The sequence below is a fragment of the Taudactylus pleione genome, unplaced genomic scaffold (genome assembly GCF_031769625.1).
Source record: "Taudactylus pleione unplaced genomic scaffold, aTauple2 ptg000016l, whole genome shotgun sequence".
Taxonomy (NCBI): domain Eukaryota; kingdom Metazoa; phylum Chordata; class Amphibia; order Anura; family Myobatrachidae; genus Taudactylus; species Taudactylus pleione.
The window spans coordinates 25,297,898-25,325,000 of record NW_028284418.1 but is presented as its reverse complement, the minus strand read 5'-3'; the positions used below and the strand labels follow the sequence as shown (position 1 = coordinate 25,325,000).

At 42.7% G+C, this 27,103-nt stretch overlaps 1 protein-coding gene across 1 annotated transcript in view; it reads right to left on the bottom strand.

Annotated features, from left to right (window-relative positions):
• The window catches only part of ANKFN1 (ankyrin repeat and fibronectin type III domain containing 1), a 583,203-nt gene that overhangs the window by 97,710 nt on the left and 458,390 nt on the right, over positions 1–27,103 (bottom strand). The window contains exon 16 of the mRNA XM_088473339.1: positions 7,228–7,394. Coding sequence (XP_088329465.1) covers positions 7,228–7,394 — 167 coding nt within the window. The remainder of the gene's footprint in view (positions 1–7,227; positions 7,395–27,103) is intronic.

Below are 27,103 nucleotides of genomic sequence, written 5' to 3'. Positions count from 1 at the left end.
TCCCGCCTTCCGAGTCTCGCGGGTTTTGGATCCTATATAAGGTACCCGCGTCGGCGCCATTTTCTCACTCGGCTGTGGACAGTGAAGAGGGAGGGTGGGAGTTAGTGCTGTGTAGTGTAGTGTAGTGTAGTGCTGCTGTTGTCCACTACTTCAAAGTCCATAGGGGCTGGCTGTGTTGTGCTGTGCTGCTGTTGTTAATAGGGGCTGTGTCCACTACTTCAAAGTCCATAGGGGCTGGCTGGACTGTGTTGTGCAGTCAGTTCTCCATAGGGGCTGTGTCCACTCCAAAGTCCTGTGCAGTGTCCCAGTCCTAAAGGGGTGCTGTAGTGTTGTCCAGGGGGTGCTCTGTCCATCAGGGGTGCTCCCCCCAAGTGCTAAAAAAATAATATATTTTCTGTGTTTGTGAATTGTGTGCGCAGTAGCCGCACGTGCATCAACAAAGTAGTGCCAAGCGTGCGCCTGTGTCATAAGTAAAGGGCCGGCTGGCTTGACCGTTAAAGGGTGCTGTAACCCCCGAAAGTACACTCCAGTCCAAACCAAAAAAAAATTATTTTCTGTGTTTGTGAATTGTGTGCGCAGTAGCCGCACGTGCATCAACAAAGTAGTGCCAAGCGTGCGCCTGTGTCATAAGTAAAGGGCCGGCTGGCTTGACCGTTAAGGGTGCTGTAACCCCCGAAAGTACACTCCAGTCCAAACCCAAAAAAAAATTATTTTCTGTGTTTGTGAATTGTGTGCGCAGTAGCCGCACGTGCATCAACAAAGTAGTGCCAAGCGTGCGCCTGTGTCATAAGTAAAGGGCCGGCTGGCTTGACCGTTAAGGGTGCTGTAACCCCCGAAAGTACACTCCAGTCCAAACCAAAAAAAAAATTATTTTCTGTGTTTGTGAATTGTGTGCGCAGTAGCCGCACGTGCATCAACAAAGTAGTGCCAAACGTGCGCCTGTGTCATAAGTAAAGGGCCGGCTGGCTTGACCGTTAAGGGTGCTGTAACCCCCGAAAGTACACTCCAGTCCAAACCAAAAAAAAAATTATTTTCTGTGTTTGTGAATTGTGTGCGCAGTAGCCGCACGTGCATCAACAAAGTAGTGCCAAACGTGCGCCTGTGTCATAAGTAAAGGGCCGGCTGGCTTGACCGTTAAGGGTGCTGTAACCCCCGAAAGTACACTCCAGTCCAAACCAAAAAAAAAATTATTTTCTGTGTTTGTGAATTGTGTGCGCAGTAGCCGCACGTGCATCAACAAAGTAGTGCCAAGCGTGCGCCTGTGTCATAAGTAAAGGGCCGGCTGGCTTGACCGTTAAGGGTGCTGTAACCCCCGAAAGTACACTCCAGTCCAAACCAAAAAAAAAATTATTTTCTGTGTTTGTGAATTGTGTGCGCAGTAGCCGCACGTGCATCAACAAAGTAGTGCCAAGCGTGCGCCTGTGTCATAAGTAAAGGGCCGGCTGGCTTGACCGTTAAGGGTGCTGTAACCCCCGAAAGTACACTCCAGTCCAAACCTAAAAAAAAATTATTTTCTGTGTTTGTGAATTGTGTGCGCAGTAGCCGCACGTGCATCAACAAAGTAGTGCCAAGCGTGCGCCTGTGTCATAAGTAAAGGGCCGGCTGGCTTGACCGTTAAAGGGTGCTGTAACCTCCGAAAGTACACTCCAGTCCAAACCAAAAAAAAATTATTTTCTGTGTTTGTGAATTGTGTGCGCAGTAGCCGCACGTGCATCAACAAAGTAGTGCCAAGCGTGCGCCTGTGTCATAAGTAAAGGGCCGGCTGGCTTGACCGTTAAGGGTGCTGTAACCCCCGAAAGTACACTCCAGTCCAAACCTAAAAAAAAATTATTTTCTGTGTTTGTGAATTGTGTGCGCAGTAGCCGCACGTGCATCAACAAAGTAGTGCCAAGAGTGCGCCTGTGTCATAAGTAAAGGGCCGGCTGGCTTGACCGTTAAAGGGTGCTGTAACCCCCGAAAGTACACTCCAGTCCAAACCAAAAAAAAATTATTTTCTGTGTTTGTGAATTGTGTGCGCAGTAGCCGCACGTGCATCAACAAAGTAGTGCCAAGCGTGCGCCTGTGTCATAAGTAAAGGGCCGGCTGGCTTGACCGTTAAAGGGTGCTGTAACCCCTGAAAGTACACTCCAGTCCAAACCAAAAAAAAAATATTTTCTGTGTTTGTGAATTGTGTGCGCAGTAGCCGCACGTGCATCAACAAAGTAGTGCCAAGCGTGCGCCTGTGTCATAAGTAAAGGGCCGGCTGGCTTGACCGTTAAGGGTGCTGTAACCCCCGAAAGTACACTCCAGTCCAAACCAAAAAAAAAATTATTTTCTGTGTTTGTGAATTGTGTGCGCAGTAGCCGCACGTGCATCAACAAAGTAGTGCCAAGCGTGCGCCTGTGTCATAAGTAAAGGGCCGGCTGGCTTGACCGTTAAGGGTGCTGTAACCCCCGAAAGTACACTCCAGTCCAAACCTAAAAAAAAATTATTTTCTGTGTTTGTGAATTGTGTGCGCAGTAGCCGCACGTGCATCAACAAAGTAGTGCCAAGCGTGCGCCTGTGTCATAAGTAAAGGGCCGGCTGGCTTGACCGTTAAAGGGTGCTGTAACCCCCGAAAGTACACTCCAGTCCAAACCAAAAAAAAATTATTTTCTGTGTTTGTGAATTGTGTGCGCAGTAGCCGCACGTGCATCAACAAAGTAGTGCCAAGCGTGCGCCTGTGTCATAAGTAAAGGGCCGGCTGGCTTGACCGTTAAAGGGTGCTGTAACCCCCGAAAGTACACTCCAGTCCAAACCAAAAAAAAATTATTTTCTGTGTTTGTGAATTGTGTGCGCAGTAGCCGCACGTGCATCAACAAAGTAGTGCCAAGAGTGCGCCTGTGTCATAAGTAAAGGGCCGGCTGGCTTGACCGTTAAAGGGTGCTGTAACCCACAAAGTACACTCCAGTCCAAACCAAAAAAAAAATTATTTTCTGTGTTTAGCCGCACGTATATATCAAATCGATATAACATAAATGGAGGACCAAACTTTCTCCGATAAAAATAAAATAGAGAAAGATCAAGAACCACTTCCTCCTAGTGCTGAAGCTGCTGCCACTAGTCATGACATAGACGATAACATGCCATCAACGTCGTCTGCCAAGGCCGATGCCCAATGTCATAGTAGAGGGCACATACAATCCCAAATGGCAAAGTTCAGGAAAATGACCTTGAAAAAGACATTTAAATCAGCTGAAGAGAAACGTAAACTTGCCAATATGCCATTTACGACACGGAGTGGCAAGGAACGGCTAAGGTCGATCCCTAGTATGTTCATGACTAGTGGTTCAGCTTCACATGACGATGGAAGCACTCCTCCCACTAAAAAAATCAAAAGAGTTAAGCTGGCAAAAGCACAGCGAAGAACTGTGCTTTCTAAGAAGATATCACAAATCCCCAAGGAGAGTCCAAGTGTGGTGGTGGTTGCGATGCCTGACCTTCCCAGCACTGGACGGGAAGAGGTGGCTCTTTCCACCATTTGCACGCCCCCTGCAAGTGCTGAAAGGAGCACCCACAGTCCACTTGCTGATATGCAAATTGAAGATGTCACTGTTGAAGTACAACAGGATGAGGATACTGGTGTAGCTGGCGCTGAGGAGGAAGTTGGCGAGGAGGATTCTGATGGTGATGTGGTTTGTTTAAATCAGGCTCCGGGGGAGACAGTTGTTGTCCGTGGGATGAAAAAGCCCATCACGGTCATGCCTGGGCAGAAGACCAAACATTCCACCTCTTTGGTCTGGCAATATTTCTATCCAAATCCGGACAACAACTGTCTTGCCATATGTACCATATGTAAAGGTGAAATAAGTAGGGGTAGGGACGTCAACCACCTAGGAACATCCTCCCTTATACGGCACCTGCAGCGCGTTCATAAAAAGTTACTGTCAAGTTCAGAAACTTTGGCTCAGACCGTAAGCAGTCCAGGGACACCTAAATCCCGTTGTCCTGTTGTATCCAAGCGCCTGCAAACCACACCGTCAACTCCCTCCTCGTCAATTTCCTCCTTAGTCAGGATCGGAAGTAGTCCTGCAGGCCATATCACTGGCATGACTGACTCTCCTATCCGGGATTCCTCCGGAGGATCCTGCATTGCTACGCCTACTGCTGCCGCTGCTGCTGTTGCTGCTGCTGCTGGGAGTCGTTCATCATCCCAGAGAGGAAGTAGGAACACCACTACTTTTACTAAACAATTGACCCTCCAACAGTCCTTAGCGAGGAGGATGAAGTACGACAGCAGTCATCCTGAAGCAAAACGTATAACTGAGGCCTTGACTGCTATGTTGGTGTTAGACGTGCGTCCGGTATCCGCCATTAGTGCAGTGGGATTTAGACAATTGATGGAGGTAGTGTGTCCCCGGTTCCAAATCCCGTCTAGATTCCACTTCACTAGGCAGGCGATACCGAGACTGTACAGAAACGTCAGAAAAAGTGTCCTCAGTGTCCTGAAAAATGCCGTTGTACACAATGTCCACTTAACCACGGACATGTGGACAAGTGGAACAGGGCAGACTAAGGACTATATGACTGTGACAGCCCACTGGGTAGATGTATCACCTTACGCAGCAACAGCAGCAGCGTCACCAGTAGCAGCATCTCAGAAACGCCAGCTCGTTACAAGGCAGGCTACGCTGTGTATCACCGGTTTCAGTAAGAGGCACACCGCCGACAACCTCTTAGAGAAACTGAGGGAAATCATCGCCCAGTGGCTTACCCCACTTAGACTCTCCTGGGGATTTGTGATATCTGACAACGCCACCAATATTGTGCGGGCATTACATCTGGGCAAATTCCAGCACGTCCCATGTTTTGCTCACACAATAAACTTGGTGGTGCAGAATTTTCTGAAAAGCGACAGGGGCGTGCAGGAGACGCTTTGGGTGGCCCGAAAAATTTCTGGCCACTTTCGCCATTCAGCGACTGCGTGCCGAAGACTGGAGCGCCAGCAAACACTCTTGAACCTGCCCCGCCATCACCTGAAGCAAGAGGTTGTGACGCGGTGGAACTCAACCCTCTATATGCTTCAGAGGATGGAGGAGCAGCAAAAGGCCATACAAGCCTATACATCCACCTATGACATAGGCAAAGGAGGGGGTATGCACCTGACTCAAGCGCAGTGGAGAATGATTTCCGTGTTGTGCAAGGTTCTTCAGCCCTTCGAACTTGCCACACGTGAAGTCAGTTCAGACACTGCCAGCTTGAGTCAGGTCATTCCCCTCATCAGGCTTTTGCAGAAGCAGCTGGAGAAAGTGAAGGAGGAGCTAAGACGGAGCGATTCCGCTCGGCATGTGGGACTTGTGGATGAAGCCCTTCATTCGCTTTGCCAGGATTCCAGGGTGGTCAATCTGTTGAAATCAGACCACTACATTTTGGCCACCGTGCTCGATCCTAGGTTTAAAGCCTATGTGGTGTCTCTCTTTCCGGCCGACACAAGCCTGCAGAGGTGCAAAGACCTGCTAGTGAACACACTGTCAGCTGAAGCGGAACGTGACACGTCAACGGCTCCTTCTTCATTTTCTCCCGCAACTGGGGCTGCCAGGAAAAAACTTAGGTATCCTAAGCAACCCGCTGGCGGTGATGCAGGGCAGGCAGGACCAAGTTTGGACATCTGGTCCGGACTGAAGGACCTGGCAACAATTTCTGACATGTCTACTGTCACTGCATATGATACTGTCACCATTGACAGAATGGTGGAGGATTACATCGGTGACAGCATCCAAGTAGGCATGTCAGACAGTCCATACCTGTACTGGCAGGAAAAAGAGGCAATTTGGAGGCCCCTGTACAAACTGGCTCTATTTTACCTGAGTTGCCCCCCCTCCAGTGTGTACTCCGAAAGAGTGTTTAGTGCAGCCGGGAACCTTGTCAGCGAAAGGCGTAGGAGGTTGCTTCCACAGAATGTGGAGAAGATGATGTTCATCAAAATGAATTATCAGCTCTTCCAGGGAGACCAGCCTCCAGAACGTACAGAGGGACCTGTGGTGGTGGATTCAAGTGGGGACGAGTTAATACTTTGTGAGGATGAGGATGTACACACTGAAGAGGGTGAGGAATCGGTGGATGAGGAGGATGAGGATGACATCTTGCCTCCGTAGAGCCAGTTTGTGCAGGGACACATTAATTGCCAGCTTGTTTTGTGGGGGCCCAAACGAACCAATCATTTCAGCCACAGTTGTGTGGCAGACCCTGGCGCTGAAATGATTGATTTGTTAAAGTGTGCATGTCCTGTTTATACAACATAAGGGTGGGTGGGAGGGCCCAAGGACAATTCCATCTTGCACCTCTTTTTTTCTTTGCATTATGTACAGTTTGGGGCCTAGTTTTTCTAACTGCCATCCTGTCTGCCACTGCAGTGTCACTCCTAGATGGGTCACGTGTTTGTGCCGCCCACTCGTGTCGCTTAGCATAGTCATCCAGCTACCTCGGTGCAACCTTTTGGACATAAAAACACTATTGTGAGGTGTGAGGTGTTCAGAATAGACTGGAAATGAGTGGAAATTAAGGTTATTGAGGTTAATAATAGCATAGGAGCAGAAAAACCTACAAATTCTGTGATTTTAGCTGTTTTTATGCTTTTTTTCAAAAAAATACAGATCCAAAACACAAAACCCAGAACCCAAAACACGGAAGGGTGGTTTTGGCAAAACCAATCCAGATCCAAAACACGAAGAAAGATCCAGATCCAAAACCAAAACACAAAACACGAAAAGTGGCCGGTGCACACCCCTATTATATATACATTAGGGCTGTATATCTACTTAGGGGACAGGAGTTTAGATATAGGATGAGAGCACGTCCTAATTCAACTGTAAGTTGGCAAGTACAAATAAAAGTGCCCAGTATTTGTGTGCTTCATGCAACAGCAGGCAGCGCTGTCCATACATGCAAAACAAAACATGACTTTAATTTGCACCCCTTGCATAGTAAGATGGTCCTGGCACTACTTCATATTTATACCCATAACAACTGGAGATGCTACTGACTCTAAAATGCAGTTCCACACTTTTATTAATTGATGCTTCTGTTGGACTTCTACACTTGTTAACATAACAATAGTTTAAAGATCATTAGACTTTAATTGTATTAATCAACAGCTTTCAATAAGGTGACCAAACTGAAGTAATAAAAAACATACTTGACAGAAAAATACATTGTTACAGTACATTGCTGGTTATTCTGTATACCATGGAACTTGATAGATCGCCCTACCTGTATATAGTCTAAGACTTGCTGATGTCTCTGCTTTGCAGCTCCAACTTCCTCATCCGTAATTGCTTCTCTCAAAGCCTGCTGGGAAATCAAGGAGTCCAGCTCAACTATGGCAGACAGGCGGCAATACAGGTTGATGAACTTCTCTTTGTAGCAGCAAAAGTGAACTGCAATTTAAAAAGAAAAGAAATTTAGATATTGGAGTGTCTAATGCCAACAAGTTCTTGCCTACCGTATTCCTGCTGATGTTTCTTGGTATATGTGATTATTTAATATTTGCAAATAAATGTTGTCACAGGTGCTTTCAGTAAAAAAATATATAGAAGTTCTGCAGGGAACAGCATTTGTGTTTGAATAAATTTTTGCTGTAGGACAGATTGGTGTTTTGCTTCTTTGACACACGTTTTCACCATACCTCCCAAAGTCTGGGAGTAGATAAGGAGGACCCACGAAGATGCACATCCAAAAAGTTGGCTTGCCCTCAAAGCATAGAGCAAGGCCTTGTGACACGTCCTTGTTCCCCAAGCTCACCCCCGAAGGCAAGTGGGTGTCCATTTACCTACACCCAGATGTTGGGAGATATGTTTAAGTGGACAGAGATTAATAAAATTAAATACAACTAAACTCTACCAAATCATGTCTGTTCCTACAAAATGGGTTTCTGAAATCACAATGACTGGAGTCAGTGGATGTTTCACTTGAAGCAAATTTAATCTACACAACATAAAATTGAAACTGGAGTATCCCAGATCATAATATCTGTGGTGGGGATTAAACAGGTAGCTGAAATGTGTTTTTTCCTATTCCTCCCTAGTACTCAGATAATACTGTACAGTAGTGCTAGAATTGTTTTTGTTTACATTCCCATTGCAGAATGCACTCTTTCATACTTGACTTTCCTTCTGTAAACAGATGTTGTTTCTTTCAGTAATACGTGTAATATTTATTTGATCAATTACTATATTGTTTGTGCATTTTTGAATTAACCATGACTTCAATTATACAGGCAATCTCTCTCATTTACCCCAGATAATCAAGGTTCTACTGTACACACAATACAGCTGTGTCTCAAAGGTCTGGCTGAGGCTTAAATCAAAACAACATTGAACTTGTCAGACATGAGTCTTTTCTTTACTACCTCAACAACTCTGAAACTATATTTTATACCGTGTAATGTAGTAATTGTTGAATAATCAAATATTAAAGGTTCTAATTGGAGCATCAGAGAATCAAATCCAGGACAGAGAGCAGTAAATTCAAAGTATTTTCAACTTTGCAAGACAATGCAAGCCTGAAATAGACAATAATAGTCCAAACATATGTGACTTATTGAAAGTTATATATGTCAGGACTGTGACTATCTCAGTACTTAAAGATAAACTACATTTGCCAAAGTTCCATTGTGGTCGTTGGAGGAGCTATCCTGGTTGCTGGCGTTCCCCACATACAGGGGATAGAGAATTAAAATGATCATCTGTCTCAAAGGTGTTGTCAGGTTGTGGGATTTCTGATTGCTTATTATTTCAAACCTGATTCCATTTGGGTCACATGTTCTGAACTTCCTATGGATCACAGACCCATAGTATAAAGCCTGTCACTAACTGTGTCTCAGTGTCTGTGCAACGTTACTTTCAGGTCTTTCTTGGACTCCTGCCAGATCCCGCTGTGCATGTGGTTGCTGTGGACTTTGCTATATCTCTGCCCGTGTTCCAGTTAAACTTCTGATACTGGTTACCAGCCGCACTACAGAGCTCAGCATTGCCATTGCCTAAGTATTGTTATCCTGCTCCATCGCTGTGGTTGCATCCCCTGCTGGATTATTTACTCTGCCTGTTGTCTTCTACTTCCATGGACATTGAACACACCTTTACTACAGTTGTCAACTGCATCGTTACAATTATCGTCGCCGGACCCTTTGTGCATCGCGGGGCTCAACCCCACTCTGGATCTCAGTCACGCCGCAGGGCTCAACCCTGCTCCAGACCCTTCGTGCATCGTGGGGCTCAACCCCGCTCCGGATCCCCATCACGCCGCAGGGCTCAACCCTGCTCCAGACTCTCACTACATCGCGGGGCTCAACCCCGCTCCGGGTCCTCATTACGTTGCAGGGCTCAACCCTGTCCCAGATCTTCACTACATCACAGGACTCTACCCTGCTCCGGATCTTCACTGCATTGCAGGGCTCAACCCTGTCACGGATCTTCACTGCATTACAGGGCTCAACCCTGCCTCAGATTTTTACCACGTCTCAGGGCTCAACCCTGTTCCAGATCTTCACTACTTTGCAGGGCTCAACCCTGTTTCGGATTTTCATCACATTACAGGGATCAACCCTAGTAACGCCCTTTATACCATCCTGAGGTCTTAGCCCCATATTGGACTCTGGGTTCCCTACCACATTAGCATCAGAGACTTTATTTACATATGGGGATTTACTCCTATATTTACTACTGCATATCTGAACTTCTGTGTTGTTGAGACTTTATGTGAAAACGTTGCTATATATTTTGCCTTTGAATAAATTCTATTTACTTTTATTCCGTGTTACTGAGATTCCATGAAAAGGTCAATCCTAAAATCACCTTAGTTTATAGTGCCCAGTAGGCCTGACTCCTTCCAGGAGTCTCAAGTGTCGGCAGCCGTGACAATATGCATTTAATAATAAATGCAGTTTCACATTGCAATGGATCACGGGCAAGCACTGCTACTTGCTGGTGGGGTCCCACTGGTCTGCAGTTCTGTCTTCTCGTGTTAGACAGACACCGATGTTCCCTTGTCTCCCTGTCCATGGCGTTGCCATTTTGGAAAATCCTCCTGTCTCTTGTGGCCAATCACGGTCTCAGCTACACTGGTCAAGTGACCAGGATTTACCTATATCAGAGGCTCTCTGATTAGGTGTCCTATTTAAACCCCTTTGTACTGACAGTTCATTGCCAGAACTGCTTTACTGCTCTCTGGATTGTGACCCTTTGGCTCCTGGTCTCGCCAGTATTCCCAGTACTTGTTTGTATGCATTATCTGGTTATACTTCAGATCTCCTTATCTACCTGTGCTCCAGTACTCTCCATAGTACCTCATACCTCACAGTTCTAGCCTATGCTCCAGCACCACCTAAAATGCCTCATACCTCACAGTTCCAGCATGTGCTCCAACACTCTTCTCAGTACCTCAGTACCTCCAGCCTGTGCATTAGCGCTGTCCACATCATATTTCACAGTTCCAGTCTGTGGTCTCACCATACCATAGTTCTGTACAGTAATCCTATGCTGTTAGTGTCACTCCATAAACACAGCGCTATCCAGTATTCCTGTGTTATCATCAGAGCCTCATACTGTGTACCTCTTCATGTTACTATATTAAAAGCAGAATCGGCATTCAGTACCACCCGTCATTCTGTACACATGCATGCACACACACACATATATATATATTCGGAATGTCTTACACCTACGCTTCCAACTTTGATCTCAGCCTGTGCTAACTTAGAAGACAGTGACCTGTGGGCTTCAGTAAAGTCCAGCATGCCTTCTAGCAGTTCTTGACAAGGACCAATGAGTCCATAGGATTTCGCACATCTTTGTTAGTGGTGCCAACCCAGGGTAGATTTGTTCATGATTCCCAAGTTCTAGTGTGATACTAAGTTCTGGACTAATGGATCCTTTTCAGGAGAAATGACCAACACTTGCAAAATATGACAGAAACTGGAATGTCTATTGCAAATTCTTATATCAGCTTGGAAACTTTCCCACTACTCACTGAAAGGACCTAAGTCATATACCTTATCTCACTCCTCTCCAGGCAAGCTCTTGGGCATATCCACTGTGAGATAGATTTAACTACATTCTATAGAATATCCCAGCTTCTTGGCTCATTCTGAAATGTCTTTGATGTGTCTGGCCGGTCCCCTCCTCTGCTTCTGATATCCTTCACTTCAGCCAAGATTTGCAAAAAACTGGTCAATACATAACGCAGTTTTGTACCTGTCTTCAGAGCTCCAGTAGAACAACAAGGCTTTGGTTGCGGTCTTTTGGCAAGGCTTGTCTGATCAGATAAAGGATGAGTTAGCTGCACACAACCTTTCTAGTTCCCTGAATTAACTCATCTACCTGTGCAATAAAGTGGATCTAAGTTTCTCCAAATAAACTCATAAATCAGGATATCGATCTACATCCAGCAGAGTCTGTCTATCTACTTGCTTTAGTTAACTCTGAGCTTCCAGTTACTTCAATTCTACTGCACAGTACCAAACTGGCTTTTCATAATATTTGATGTAAGCAAAATTCCGGATGGCACTATTCATTTCCAGACCATGCCCATACGGCTTTCTGTTGGTGTGCTCCATTCTGAAACCATCTCCTTCCTGGTTACTCCTAGAGCCACCTGTCAGCTCATTCTTGGTTTGCCTTGGCTTCATAAGCATTCTTCTTCTTTGCTCTGGCGGTATCCCTATATTCTCACCTGGAGTCCAACCTGATGTCTCCTTGTGGAGGTGTTTCCTTTGCGAAACATGCCATTAATTCTTGTCAAAAAAGATTTGAAACTTCCTACCCCTATCTTAAATTCCTGGAAGTCTTCCGCATTCACAATGCTGAGGTCCTACTACCACACCGTGAGTGGGATTACCACATCGACCTAGTTCCTAGGAAAACTCCTCTTTGGGGCAATGAGTATCTTCAATTGCTCACTGAGTCTCAGCCTCTGTCTGAATATATCATTGAAAATCTTCAAAGAGGCTTTATTTGTTCTTCTATCTCTCCTGCTGTTGCTGGATCTCCTCATGCTCCAGCAGTCTCAATAGTGCCTCATTCTTTGAAGTTCCAGTCTGGGCTTATTACTTTTGTATTATCTCATGCCTCACAGTTCCAGCTTGTGTTTCAGCACTTTTCACAGCTCCTCATACCTCACAGTTTCTGCCCATGCACCAACACTGTCCACAGTGCCTTATTTCTCACAGTTCTAGTTTGTGGTCAGTTATGCTTCACCATACCTAAGTTTTGTCCAGTATTCCTGTGCTGATAACTTTACTCCATACCATACAGCACCATCCAGTGTTCCTGTTTTACCATTGGAGCCTCATACAGTACCTTGTGCCTCTTCTGTTACTAGCTTACCAGCAAAAACACCATTCAGTACCACCTGTCATTCTATCCATATATATTTGGAGTATCCTACACCTCTCCTTTCCACATCGATTCTCACACTATGCTAACTTAGAGGTCCAAAGTGTGCAGGCTCCTCGCAGCAAAGTCCATCACATCATGGCATTAGATTCTGCACCTCATTGTTAGTAGTGTCAACCAGGGGTAGATTGGTACAGGATTCCTAAATCCTAGTGTGCCGTGATATGCAGTAAGCATTTAAACTGTGAAAAATACATTAACATTCCATCTTAACAAAATAACTCAATGCAAAATAACAGAAGAAATTAAAAATATACATATGGGTATATAGGCTACACAGCACATGGCCTACACTATGATGGTCTTCTTGTAGGGGCATATCCAATTGAAGGCTAAATTTGGAAAAAAAACATCTGCGCCAGATTACTTACGCAGCCTTCCAATTGCCCAATTAGTCATTAGATTAGGGCAGATGTACAAGGGGTTCTGAAGGGGTCCCTGACATTTGTATAGGAATTACTGTGGCTATTTCCTTGCAGCCCCAGAGCAGGTCTAAAAAAAACTAAAAATACCTTTTTTTTTTTTTTTACCTGTTCTGGGGCAGCAAGGAAAGCAGTCTTTTCTATAGGAATTACTGCGGCTATTTTCTCTCCTGACAGGTCTAAAAATGTTTTAAAAACATGTTTTAAGCTAAAAATGTTGTCGACCCCTTCAAAACCCATTAGACACTCCCATAATGGCTGATAAGGCAATAGGAAGTTTTCAGTTAGCCTAATTGGTGCAATAATTACAGGTCATTATTGGTTGTTAAAACCAATAATAGCCTCAAATAACCCCAAATTAATATTTGTTGTTAATTTTTGTACCCCAAAATTGGTTAAAGCATTTATTTAAATGAAAAACAATTGCTTTTTATTGACCTAAAATGACATCAAAACCACCTTTTTTCTACTTTTTTGAATTTTACGTTTTGTTCATTTGTAATAAAAAAAAAGTTTGCTGTTTATATTTATTTTACTTTAAAATAATGCACAAATCAGTGATTTAATAATTAAAAAAATAATAATAATATATAGCACCGTAATAACCATTATTACTGTTTACCAATATTTATTTTTTACTTTTTTAGGGTACAGGCTGTTTTACTTTTTTTTTTAGGGTACAGGCTGTTTCCCATTTATTTTCTTAAATTTCCCATCAGGTTTTGGTAGAAAAAAATTAGCAACAGATTTATTACTATTAGATTTCGCTGGTATCAGGAGCGCGCATACCCTCAGTAATAGAGAGTTGGTCACCATACCCGCATACATTTTTGCAGTGAAAACTTTGCCTGCAATTGCATAAGCCCCATATTGAGCTCGCTTTGGATTAGAAGCAGTGCTTAGCTTTTTTTTTTTTAAATGCAATGGTCATGATTGTACTTCATGTCAGAATAATATGCATGTAGCTAAACTATCCATAAATATTTAACTTGATAGTGGAAAACTATAGTTTTTTTGTTTTATTGTAAGTATGGGGCGATCACACTACAAACCCTCTTTCATTGAAAATGTAAATGGTAACATAAGCTCTTTTTTTTTTTTTTTTTCAAAGGAATGCAGTCCATTTAAAACATGTTTACTCCCTTCTAAAAAGCACACATTATAGTGACACTGATTAATGAATCTACGGTTTTATCTGACTACAGTATCAGCACATAACCTACATATGCCTGAGAAATAGAAGTGCTCAACAGAAAGGTCTATTGAAACATAAATACAAGATTTAACATTTTGGAATTGATACAAGACAATATCATATGCATTATGTAGGCTTTTGGCTTATATAATTTTGTTGTCTCTTAGGAGGCTATTTATCAATATGGCCCAAAAAGAAAGATCTTTCTTCAGCACTCATCATTTTGGGTCCATTTAATACAAAAACATTTTGTTGGGGCAGTTGAGCGATGCTCAGCTCACTGGTGATACTGTCTGGCAGTGTCGCTGCGTCAACCAATTTTGTGGTCCCCTAGGCATATGCCTGACCCGGATTTGCCACTGTCACATATAACCCTACTCCCATTAACACTGGAAACCCAGATCAACCATGCGTTCAAAAGTTCAGTGTCAAAAACTGTTCTTCCTTGAAAACATCTGGACATAAGATAGGCATTGGTGACATGGCAGGGAATATAAAATTAAAGAAAGCATTTCACAAGCAATTTAAAGCACCCAAAACAGAGAATCTATTCCTTCGTCTACTTTGTCTGCGACCAGGAATACAGAGGCTAGAAGTGATCTGTACAGCACAGAAACATTAAGAAAAAAAGTTACAGCTCATTTAGAACAGACTACAGAGCAATGACAATGCTAGTATGAACAAAGTAATTACTTCTAAACCTGACAAGCAACAAAAAAACAACATTTAGATAGTCCTTATGAGGTTAGAAAAAATCACAGGCTATATAAAGTGATTTATATAGTTTACAAAGTGATTGAGTACTGGATAGCATTTAATGGCGCGCAATATTTCTCCCATGACAGTAGGGACATTGTGAAATTTGCAAGTTTGTGTAGGTTAATGTATTCTTTCAAATATATCTATCAGCTAATTGTATTGTTGACTAACTTCTCATTTCCTTACAGAGAAAGAAAATGTGTCAAAGGTCCACTGCCCCAGGAGGTATACTCAGTATAAACTGTGTTATCAGCTTGTCCATTTCCATTCAGGACTTCTCCGACTTTCAGCCAACTGTCTCAGTGTTGTCTGGGGCTCTCCTGTTATGATAACACTTCCAAGCCTAGGATTCATTTCACCTCTTCTCTATCTCATGTGACATCTTTGCAACAGAGACAGACTTCATTTTCCTTTTGTCTTCTATAATATCAGCAAGTTATTGATTGAACAATAGGCCTGAGGCTAGTTTTAACTCACTTCATTTTAATTTGTTGCACTCCTGAAAGTCCTTATTCCATCTCAATATCGCAACACAAAAAGCAGCACTGGATAAAAATCAGTAAATTAAATGGTACTACTGCTTCACAAACATGCTTTACAATGAAGTTCATGTGTTCTCTTTCGAGCATGTGTAAGCTCTTTCGAGCAGGGCCCTCTACCCTCTTGTGTTTCTCCCTACTGTAATTTCATTTATCTTACTCCCCACTAGGGCAACTAACATTTAACTGCTTATGTGGGCGTAAAGGTAGCTAATATAGCAATGTTTATTATCCATGTCCTGTATTGTATTGTATTGTAATGTAAGTCACTGGTTACTTATGTGGAACACTTGTGACGGCATATAAATAAATGATAATAATAATAATAATAATAATAATAATAATAATAATAATAATAATGTCAAATCCTTAATCTCACACTGAAGGTCAAGTTTGTCTAGTATGAACTCACAGTAGACTAAAAGGGTTTTTTTTTTACTAAAGTACAGGTTTTTAGAAGTGTAGATGTTGCCCATAGCAACCAGATTCTAGCTATTATCTTCCATAAGGTGCTAGATAAATGTTAAGTAGAATCTGATTGGTTGCTATGGGCAACATCTCCATTTCTAAAAACCTGCACTTTACCCCAAAGAGTCTAAAGCTGGCCATACACTACACAATAATTGTATAGACAGTTGACCAAATGACTGGTCTGAACAAATATTGTTTAGTGAATGGAGATCATCTCTATATATTGGGCCATGCACGGAGGTAGTCGAACCTGCCCTCTTCCCTGTCAACTGGCCCGGCAGCTCCGTCATGCTGTGTATGGCCATCTCAGAGGTCCGGCAAATTAAAGCTTGTCACCTTAAAGCATGACCTCAGATACATGTTTTGTTGTAAAGACAATATGCTCCAGTGTCCTGTACTTGCAATACCAAGTTGGTTCAGCCACTTGGTGACAAGCTGTTTTTATGGTAATCAGTCATACCAAGACCCAGCTTGGACTAAATGCAGGTCCTGGGGGATTATCACTATAAAGGAAAATTAAAAAAGTGTGCTTTTTTTAGATAGTTTTAACATCTGATACACATGAATGTAGTCCTTCTGGATTCTTGCAGACATGCTTAAGTACATTTAAGAAAAGTATATTTACTGTAAAATATATCTTGAGCCATGTTTACCAACTGTCCTTAAAATTTTTTTTAATTAGTCCCCTGGAACACGTGCTGAAATTATCAAATGAGTGCAAATTAAACATACACTTAAGATTAGTTTTAAATATTTATATACTTCATATTCAATATATCTCAGCTACACAGTGATACATCGTCAGCAGTAAAAGGATTCCTACCCCACCGCCAGCAAGTCCAGCATGCATCTGTGCTGATTCACGCAAGCAAGGTGGACTAGAACCTGGGCCTTATAGTTCCCCTTTCTACAAATAATTAAAAGAAGTAATAGAAACAAAATATAGAAATCTAAGTAATTTTTCAAAACAATGTTATTTTAATATATATACATTATTACTAACAGTGTCTTATATAGCGCAGTATGGGCCTGATTCACAGCTGGACGCTCTGGCCAGAGCGCTCGCTCTGAATCAGGGCCCTCCTTCCTAAACTTGGAGCGGCCTCTTGGACGCTCGCATAGCTATCGGTTACCACCCACAGCTTATGCAAGCGTCCATGATGATGGTCGCGATGGTCAAGACCATCGTGACCATCGGGCTTGCGATGAGACCCTGCGGTAGGGTCTCGGTGACCGCAAGCCCTGGAGTGATTTTGGCTCTATCAGAGCCAAAATCACTCCCACTGACATCACTAGTGATGTCATTGGGGCCGGACCCAGACGGTAGGCGTTCCCATGGGAACGCCTCCGTCTGGCAGCCACGCCCCCGGCACGCCCACCAAAGGGGGCGTGCTGTCAATCAACATCGACAGCACGCCCCCTTTGGTGCGAGACCTGGAGCGACGGCTTCCCCGTCGCTCCCCGGGTCTCGCACATGCGCACTAGCACACCATCGACCCGCTTGCGAGCGCTCAGCGCTCGCGAGCGGGTCTGAATCAGGCCCTATATTCCATTGCACTTTACAATTGGAAACAACATTAATAGAACACAACTGGGTAATAACAAATAGACATAGAGGTAAGCGGGCCTGGCAGGCAACCACTGAGAAAGCCCTTCGTGGTGAAACGTACATCTGGCAGACAGAGGGACTGTAGATGCCGCCACTACCCACCACGGCAACCACCCCACACATGGAAGCAGACAGGTATTATTCCTTTTCGGCTGGTGCACTGTATCCTCACTCCCCCAGGCTGCCTGTTGCACAGGCAGCCTGGGAACTCTGATACAGCACACTATGGGCCTTATTCACTATGGATCGCTATTGCAATCGCAGCTGCGATTACGCACGCAGTTCTTCTGCGTAAATATGCTAATGACTGCAATTGCAAAGCCAGTATAGAGATGCCCACTACCACTATCTCACATCCATAAGACCTTGCAGACGTGAGTATACATCGGTAACATGGAGTAACATCGGCCCCTCACGCACTATTACAGCAGCCCTGACCTGTCTCAGAAATGACAACTCTCGTCACACGCAGTGAGTACTAAAGCTGCGTATGCCGTAGCAGTGGCTAATTTATGCACGCCCAGGAAACGGCATTCAAACGGACAGACACGCCTGCATTTCTCCAACCACTCCCCCGTCACCACCCCCAAATGCTGACGTCCTATCACTCACTCTGCATAAGCATATGACATGCAGCAGCCACTTGTGGTTTTTGATAATTAAGGGTATATCTGGAATCTTTTTCTTATTAGCACAATTACTGTATATACCTGATCATACTGATCTCTATTTTCAAGTCCACATACCTTATAAGCAATCCTTAAATTGAAGGCTGACTACTAATTTTTTGATGCATCATTTTGCGTTATATTAATTATGTGTATATGCTGTATTTATTACTATATATGCGTTGTTATTATTTTTAAGATTGTGGTGGTTGCCACTGATTTAAACCAAGGATTTTCCTATATACTGTATATGTCTGAATAGTTGCCACTTTATTTTCGCCTGGGGATAGTTATATCTAATCTATTCCTAATTGTTTGGTTTAATTACCTTTACATCAAATATATCTTGAATGTTAGCCTATTGTTCATCACCTCGTGAGATCATTTTTCTATGGAAATGGGGCATTGTATGATTTTTTTTTTGTATTTTTAATCCCATATCTTGGCAGATGCGCCCTGGGCTCAAGCTTACAGTGCATTATTTCCGCATCTTTATGACCCAGAACATTGTTCATTTAGATCTTATTATCAAGGCGATGCACTGAACAAGTATTTGTATTATATTTTATGAAATTGTTGTTTCTTGTCTCATAAAAGTAAATAAAAGTTAAGTTTTATGTCTCATTAGATAGTATTAATTGGTGGATTAGTGCCCCAACCAGAAAAGTACTTTTCTCTTTTTACCATTTTGTATACTCTGTTTTACTCTTATGGGAGCACCTCAGTGTACTATTCAAGGTATTTGCACATAGAAATTCATTATCACAGAGTAAATCCACCATTATCTTCTCTTTTTGACTTCAGTGGAGTTTGTGCACCAGTGTTCAGGTCTTTTCCCTTTTTTCTCTTCCCTTTCACACATAACAGTTATGGTTATGAATTGAAAGATCTACAGTAAAAAGGTAGACAATGTTTAAATAGACACCAGACATTAGACAGGCAACAGGTCGACAGGGACAAAAGCTCGACAGGGACAAATGGTCGACACACTAAAGGTCAACCTGTAAGAAGGTCGACAGGAGCAAATAGTCGACAGGGTCCAAAGGTCGACAATCATATGGTCAACATGAAAATGGTCAACATGTTTTTTTTTTTTTTTTTTTTAACCCTAATCTTCACCCTAACCCTCCTCTTGGTGCCTAACCCTAAGCCTCCCTCCTGGTGCCTAACCCTAACCGTCGGTGAGGGTGCCTGACCCTAGCCGTCCCTTCTAGCGCCTTACCCTAACCCTATGGTAAGTGCCTAACCCTAACCCTCCCTCCTGGTGCCTAACCCTAACCGTTGGGGTAAGTGCCTAACCCTAACCCTCCCTCCTGGTGCCTAACCCTAACCGTTGGGGTAAGTGCCTAACCCTAACCGTTGGGGTAAGTGCCTAACCCTAACTCTCCGTTAAGTACTAATCCTAAACCTAAAAAAACAAAAAAATCATGTGTCGACCATGTTCGTGTCGACCATTTGCATGTCGACCATTTGTACACGTCGACCTTCTTACATGTCGACCTTAGTATGTCGACATGTTGTCCCTGTCAACCTTTTGTCTCTGTCGACCTATTGCCTGTCTAACATCTGGTGTCTATCAAGCCATTGTCTACCTTTTTACTGTAGATCTTTATGGGCATATTCAATTAGATGCGAAAAGTTGGAAAGGTTTCGCCTGCCTTACTTTTCATGGACTTCGTGAGTTTTGGAGGTGTAAACTTTTCGTGCGCAGCGCTGCTTTTTGCCCTATTCAATTTTACAAAGGATGCGAAAACAGGACCCGGCGAAACGTGCTGTCAGATTTGGGGAAATCAGCCTGAAACCCCTTAAAAGATGCACCTACATCAATGTAGATGCCCCCAGAATAGCCCTACTGAAGCTATTTGGAGTACTTAAATTCTCTCAACAGCTGCTAATTAGTGAAGTTGCACAAGTGATGAAGAATAGCATTTAGCAGGGTTTTTTTTTAGAAAATAACTAATCCCAGCAAATTTGGGGTACATGAAAATGGATGCAAGCATGTTTAAAAATCGCAAAAGTGAAGTTTTAAAAACCTTAAAAAATGCACCTTCAGCAAGCACCTGCAATCAAAAAAACACCTCCCCCATACTTGCATACCCCCCAAAAGCTTATTTCACTAGTTTTTAAGTTTGTACCCCAACTTTGTACTTTTTCGCCCCCTTTTTCAAGTCATTTTTTGTTGTTTTTGATTCATTTTTTTAAGGATTTTTTTTTCGCAGTTATGCTTTGGGGGGGCTGTCCCAAGGGTGCTGAGTGGTTTCTCAACGTTTGCACTCCAAAACCGTAATTCTGCACTTTTTTTCACCACCTATTCATAGGCGAATCTTTTTGGGAATTGAATATGGCGAAAATTTCTGCCTGGCGAAATGACGTCATCCGCGATACTTTGCGGAAAACGGCTTATCGTGTCTAATTGAATACGGCCCTTAGACCAGATACCACTGTTACAAGCATTTCATCTATAATTTGTTGAGTTAGTAGTACCTCACCAGTCACCATAGCTTGCCAGAATAGCTCTCCAACTTAGTGTTACTACAAGTCTTAGAACATTAATGAGGGCTGTAAGACTGGTTCTACTGTCCAGGACACAGGCCAGAGGGGGTGGTATGGTCACTGCTCAGATGGCAGCCTTTTCCATCTTGTGAGTTGCCTGGAGGGGTTGTTACATAGAAAGGTGCAGGGCAACAAGTGCCAGTACCTATCTTTCTGCTCCTGGAGCTTGCTCTGTGATGTCATGACATCACATGCACAAGAGGGGCAAAATAGATTATTCTAGTGATATTCCCATGTCTGGACTCTACAGTTTCATGGTCTGGGTACATCAGGGGTAAGGGGTATAGGGACTACATTTTTAAAATGGGAATTATGACTTTCTAATGAGGTTTCATTGCTGAATGATAAAATTCCCATAAATGAGAATAGTGCTACCTTCAGGCTGTGAGAAGATAAATGACCTTACTATAAATTGCTAATTGATGTAGGTCAAATAAATCCTATGTACTAGAAATGAGTGCACACTTTGCATTTCTCATTAAGTCAATTCTACATAAATACAAACTATTAAGGTCAAACCTCACCTTTACACAAATGACCACAAGCACTTGTCAGTAGTATACAGATGTAAACATATTGTCCCTTTCATGATTATTTAATCAAATAACAAGGCATACAATGCTAATTTAGCCAATCTCTGAGATAATGTGTTCTTAAATGCCTACATCTTGCTTGCCACCAAAACACTGTGCAGTTTAGCAATGCATTTTGATAGCTTAACTTGTTAATGTTCTAATTTGCCAACCATACCAAGATTGTTTTCATCTAATCATCTTATCTGTTGCAATTTATACCTATTACTCAGTCTATTACTTATTTATTTTTGACGACCATGGGTCACATAACATTGATTAGGTCAAAAAAGTGATTCGAACATGGATCTCAAGCCGGTTATCTATTCACACATCTTAGGCTAGTAAATCATAATGGCTTATTCATCATCACTTAATTTCTACAAAATAAGGTGAAAATTTTTAAACATTTTTACTTGCAATTCATCAAGTAGGTAAAACAGGAGATATCATAGATATCTCCTACTTACCTTCCTCTTGAGGAATGGCCCGCTGTTCCCATACACTAGTATGGGGACAGATTTCATCAAGCTCCGAAAATATAATTTTGGGAGTTTGACTGTGAGAGGATTCGCCATCTTCAGATGGCAATTGCTCCCGCTACCTGTGAGCAACCCCATCCTTCTCTAAGGGAAGGAGGTCCGGGTGCGAAGAGGGATGCTTTTGGAACCCTCCGCCCCTATTCTGCACCTCCTGCCAGACTTCGGGGCTTTTGTGCGCAAGCGCTCTAGTGTCACTACTCCGTAAAAAGATTCACTGCTCCGAAAGCTGATTTTCGGATGATGAATTGCTCTGGGACACGCGGTGAGATGAAATGTTGATTATCGGGTCCCTGATAATTAACATAATTAATAGAGTCCATAGTATAGAGTGTCAGGAGATTTATTAAATCCTGCTCATACATTTCTTGAATATGCTTTTTTGACTCTGATATAGACAACATTTTCTATTATTACTTAACATATACAATACATTGAGCTGAAGCTTAAATTTTTTTCTCTTCAATCAATCTACCTTATTGTTAATGTATGTGTAACACTGTAAATATTGTTGCTTCAGAATTAATTCATTTTGCTGGCTGTACACTTGATTTATGGAGCGTAATATGACTGATTAATTAGACGTGTACTTTTCCATGTTTGGAGAAGGTATAAATTGATGAATGTTTTTATAGGCTGTTTTAGTCTTGATGAAGAACTCAGGCTGACATGCTTATTCTGCAACTGTAAGTAATACATTATTTAATGAAAAAGGGTAGGCTGTTCTCTTTTCATGTAATAATACTAATGTTTACTTTGGCATGTAGAGTCAGTACCACGTTAGCCTGCTGAAAGAACAATTCATTTTAGTAGACAAAATTTTCATGATGTCTGAAGAAGTAAATTTACATGGAACATATCGTCTAAAATGTAAAATTATGCTTGGTAGTCAAACATAAATGATATATATATATATATATATATATATATATATATATCCACAGAAGACAGATAGATAGATAGATAGATAGATAGATAGATAGATGGATAGATAGATAGATAGATAGATAGATAGATAGATAGATATGGTGTGATTGAGTCTTAATTGACCTGCTGTAGGGATTATTGTTTAAGTGCTTATACATATTACAATTTGCCTAATCCTAATTACCACAAATGTATTTCATATTGTGAGGGATTGTTGTTGTATGACTGACCAGGTGGTGGAGTAAACCAAGATCACTGAAAAACACATGCAATATGACTCACTGGCAACAGAATTAAATGCTGAAAATAAACCTGACAGATAAATATAAGTTAGCTTGTGCACCTAGATGTTGCAGTTTATTATCTTTCTCACAAAAATGATCTCATCTCCAAATACTGACTCAGCACGTGATGGCAGTGACGCATTAATGCGGGTCAGGCCGCCAGTCTGAAAAGATTCTCAGCCAGGTCGCACCCAGGATGGACGCGTAAACAAAATCCCAGGTGCAACCTGGCATTCAGATGTGAAAGGAGTATTAGAGGGCCTGATAATAGCCCCCTCTCACCTCTTCTCTGAACAGGTTGGGTATGAATGTCGACAGTCGGGATCCCGGTGGTCAGAATCCCGACGCCAAGATAGCGACAGGGTTAACATACCGACACTTGTTGGTCTGTATACCAACCCTCCCCCTCTCCCTAATAATACTTAAAGAACGGAACGCTGTCAAGAGTTGTTTCTCCAAGCATCTGCTGAATGAGAGATAGTCAGTCTCTTGAATAGAATAATAAAAGTAGCTAGAGCAGCTCTGAATGAAATTGATAATTATCACAATTTATTAGACACAACAATTAATAAAACAATTAATAAATTAATAATAAAACAAGTTTTCCTTCAGTATTGAATATACAGACGTATAAGGCACATATAAATTCAATTATGGACATTCATGTCTGGAATAGAAAGCTCACATGTAAATGAGCATACACCCTGGGCAGGCACAATCAATGTTCATAGGCACCACACAGAATTCAGTTCCAAAAGGAATGCTCCAGTTTGAGAATTCAACTTTACCGGCTTGAAGAATAGTCCCGCGTTATCCTTATTAGCGATGGTCTTTATTGTAAAGGTCCCAACCGCAGAAGATTTCCCTGGTATAATGCTGTTGCCGGTGACAGGATACTAGGCAAAATCCAATAATGGACAACGTTCCAAATAGAAAGATTGGTGCTTCTGGATAAGGTGCAAAGTGCTTGGTTTGGGGTGTAACACCAACGCGTTTCACTGCCTATTGGCAGCTTTTTCAAGGTGACCATAGTGTTCCAAATAGAGCTCTTAAATAGTGCCAAACATTTGTTTTCAATTGGATCCAGATGTATCTAATCACAGCAATCTCATATATAAAAACACAGTATACATCAACAAACTGATGAATCACCATGTTATATTATGCAACAAAAAAATCTATCGATAGGTGGGGAAATTAGTATCTTCAAGTGCTTGTATATGGGTTTTATCATTCTAAGCGGTCCAGAATCAAGAACGGGATTTATTATAGTAAAAAATATCTTTAGAACTAATTATCCGCCCACCTGCAAAATTGATCAAAAACACAGGTTGAACACACATTCCCCATATAACAGTACACCAAAAAAGTTGATAAATTGTGATAATTATCAATTTCATTCAGTGCTGCTCTAGCTATTTTTATTATTCTCCCCCTCTCCTTAACCCTCCCTCTTTGGTTACTTATAAAGTAATGAAAAATAAATCACAGATTCAAGTGGCATTCAAATGGATTGTATATGTTTGTACCCTGCATAGATATGATTATATCAATTCAATCAATTCCCTCCTCCATTATGTAAAGGGGCACATCCACTAGCAGACCGTGAAAAGACTGCACAATTACGACATTGTAATCATGCAGTCGTTTCACAGTCTGTGCTGTGCCTACACTGAATGATCAGTCTCTCAGTGTAGGCACCCTCCCTCATCCCCGAACATGGCCAATCTGTCGTTATTGGCAGATTGACCAGTATGTTCAGGCGATGTTAGATGTCAATAACGACCAGTGGGAGCGCGCATCGCTGGGTGTTTTCATCAATTTCATGGCTGATTTGTGAACGATTAATGAACAGTTGAACGATATCGTTATTGTTCAATCACTCGGGTAGTGGATACCTGCCTTAAGCCAAAAGGTAGTCAAGAAGTGTAATGTATTTAGATAGAGAGATGTCCAGATGTTCCACTTCTTCACAACTTTTTAAAACTAATGACAGCTAAACTATAGTGAAGTGAAAGCTGAAACAAGTGAAGTATCAGAGTTGTGTTATGCAGCCGGATCAAAAGATAAATCTCTGCACATGAGGTTATTAGAATATAAAAACAATACAATCAGGTAAATTGTGCACATGTACTACAAATAATGAAATACATATGGAGTAGAGTAGGATGGCCTTAATAGTGAGGTAAACTGACTACCTGAAATAATCAATTCTCACTTCCGGCAGGATGTACTAAGGGCCTGATTCAGTATGGATTGCAACTGCGATCGCAATAGCGATTAAGCACGCAGTCTAACTGCAAAGATATGGTAATGATTGCGATTGCAGTGCCATATGCAGCCTAACATAAGGACGCCCCCTTTACCCTACACACATCCATAATAATTAGCAAGACTGCGAAAACATCGGTAACATCGAGTACAATCGCAGCCTCACGCCCACTTGCACAAGGTCTGACCTTACTCAGGAATTGCTAAACTCATTGCACGCGGTGAGTACACAAGCTGCGTATGGCATTAAAATGGCTAATTTATACACACCCCTGCCACGGCGTTCAAACGTACTGGCACGCCTGCGTTTTGCTGACCTTCCACCCCAAATGGTACTTCCTGTCAATCACTCTGCGATGGGTCTGCGTAGTCACTGCGATCGCAATCCCGATCGCAGTGGAGTGTTTGCGCATGCCGATTGCATGTGTAATCGCAGTTGCGATCGTTGCTGAAACAGGTCTTAAGAGCAAAAATGCAGCCAAAGCTCCAAAAATGCAGTTTTCTGAGTTTTGGCCGCATTTCCATATGTACTAAGCTCTGGAATGCGATACATTCCGGAGCTTGGAGACGGTGGGTAACGCCATCTTTAAATGACATTACCCAATAGAAGCTTATGGGTTCCTTATTGCATTTCTTCTGGGAGCGATCCAATCGTATCCCTCCCAGTGTCCTCCACGGTGGTGTGCGCCATTCTTCAGGGTAATAAAACCGGAAGTACCTCTGTTGCTCCTATTGGGAGAGCTGTCCTAGCTGTACCAGCGTAATTAACTTGGGGCATTGCATAAGGGGCACTACTATGGGGGTGTGACACAAAGTCATGCTCCTGCAAAAGTCATACCAAAGGCGTGCGCACAAAAATGGGGCATGGCCCTGTGATAGCTAGTGCATATGATATCGACTCTTTATCTTGACTACATATATTTTTTGGCTCTTTGCCTCTGACTAGTTGGCCACCCCTGAGCTAGTTTGAATGTGTATGATATGTTTACTGTATTTTTGAACATCTTTAATGCTCAGTTCTATGAGAAGCAAATACTGTATACAAACGATTTGACATACACAGAAAAACTACTGAAAATATAATACTTAAAAGTTTGTATTTTTGCATTAATACTGGGCCACTAACTAGTAAAGATATATGTGTGAAATGTATGAATGTATTTTCTTCTATGTGCATTTGTGTCACAGAATATTGCCTTTTTAAATTAGAACTGTTATAAATTTACAAACCCTTGAAGATTATGGGCCTGATTCAGACCCACTCGCGAGCGGCTGTCCGCTCGCAAGTGGGTCGATGTTCTGGACTGAGCATGCGCATGACGGAGGGAGCTCCGTCGTGCGCATGCGCCAGACGCGACGAGCGAAGGAAAGTCCTTCGCTCGTTGTGTCCGATCAAAGGGGGCGTGCTGTCAATGTTGATTGACAGCACGCCCCCTTTGGTAGGCATGCCGGGGGCGTGCCTCCCTGACGGGGGCGTTCCCACGGGAACGCCTCCAGTCAAAAGCCGGCCCACTGACATCACTAGTGATGTCAGTGGGAGTGATTTTGGCTCTGATAGAGCCAAAATCACTCCGGAGCTTGCGGTTGAAAACCTCAACCGCAGGCTCCAGCTCGCAATTTCGATGGTCGCGATGGTCTCGACCATCGCGGCCATCAAAATGCACGCTCATATAGCCTGTGGGTGGTGACCCACAGCTATACGAGCGTCCAGAAGGACGCTCCATTTTCATGGAGGCCGGCCCTCATTCAGAGCGTGCGCTCTGCTCAGAGCGGACGGCTCTGAATGAGGGCCAATATCCCTTCCCTGTAGCTATAGAAAAACCAAGAAGACAGCGGACACAGACAAAGGCCCTCCGTACTCATCACCTTGACCTGGATTGTAAACAC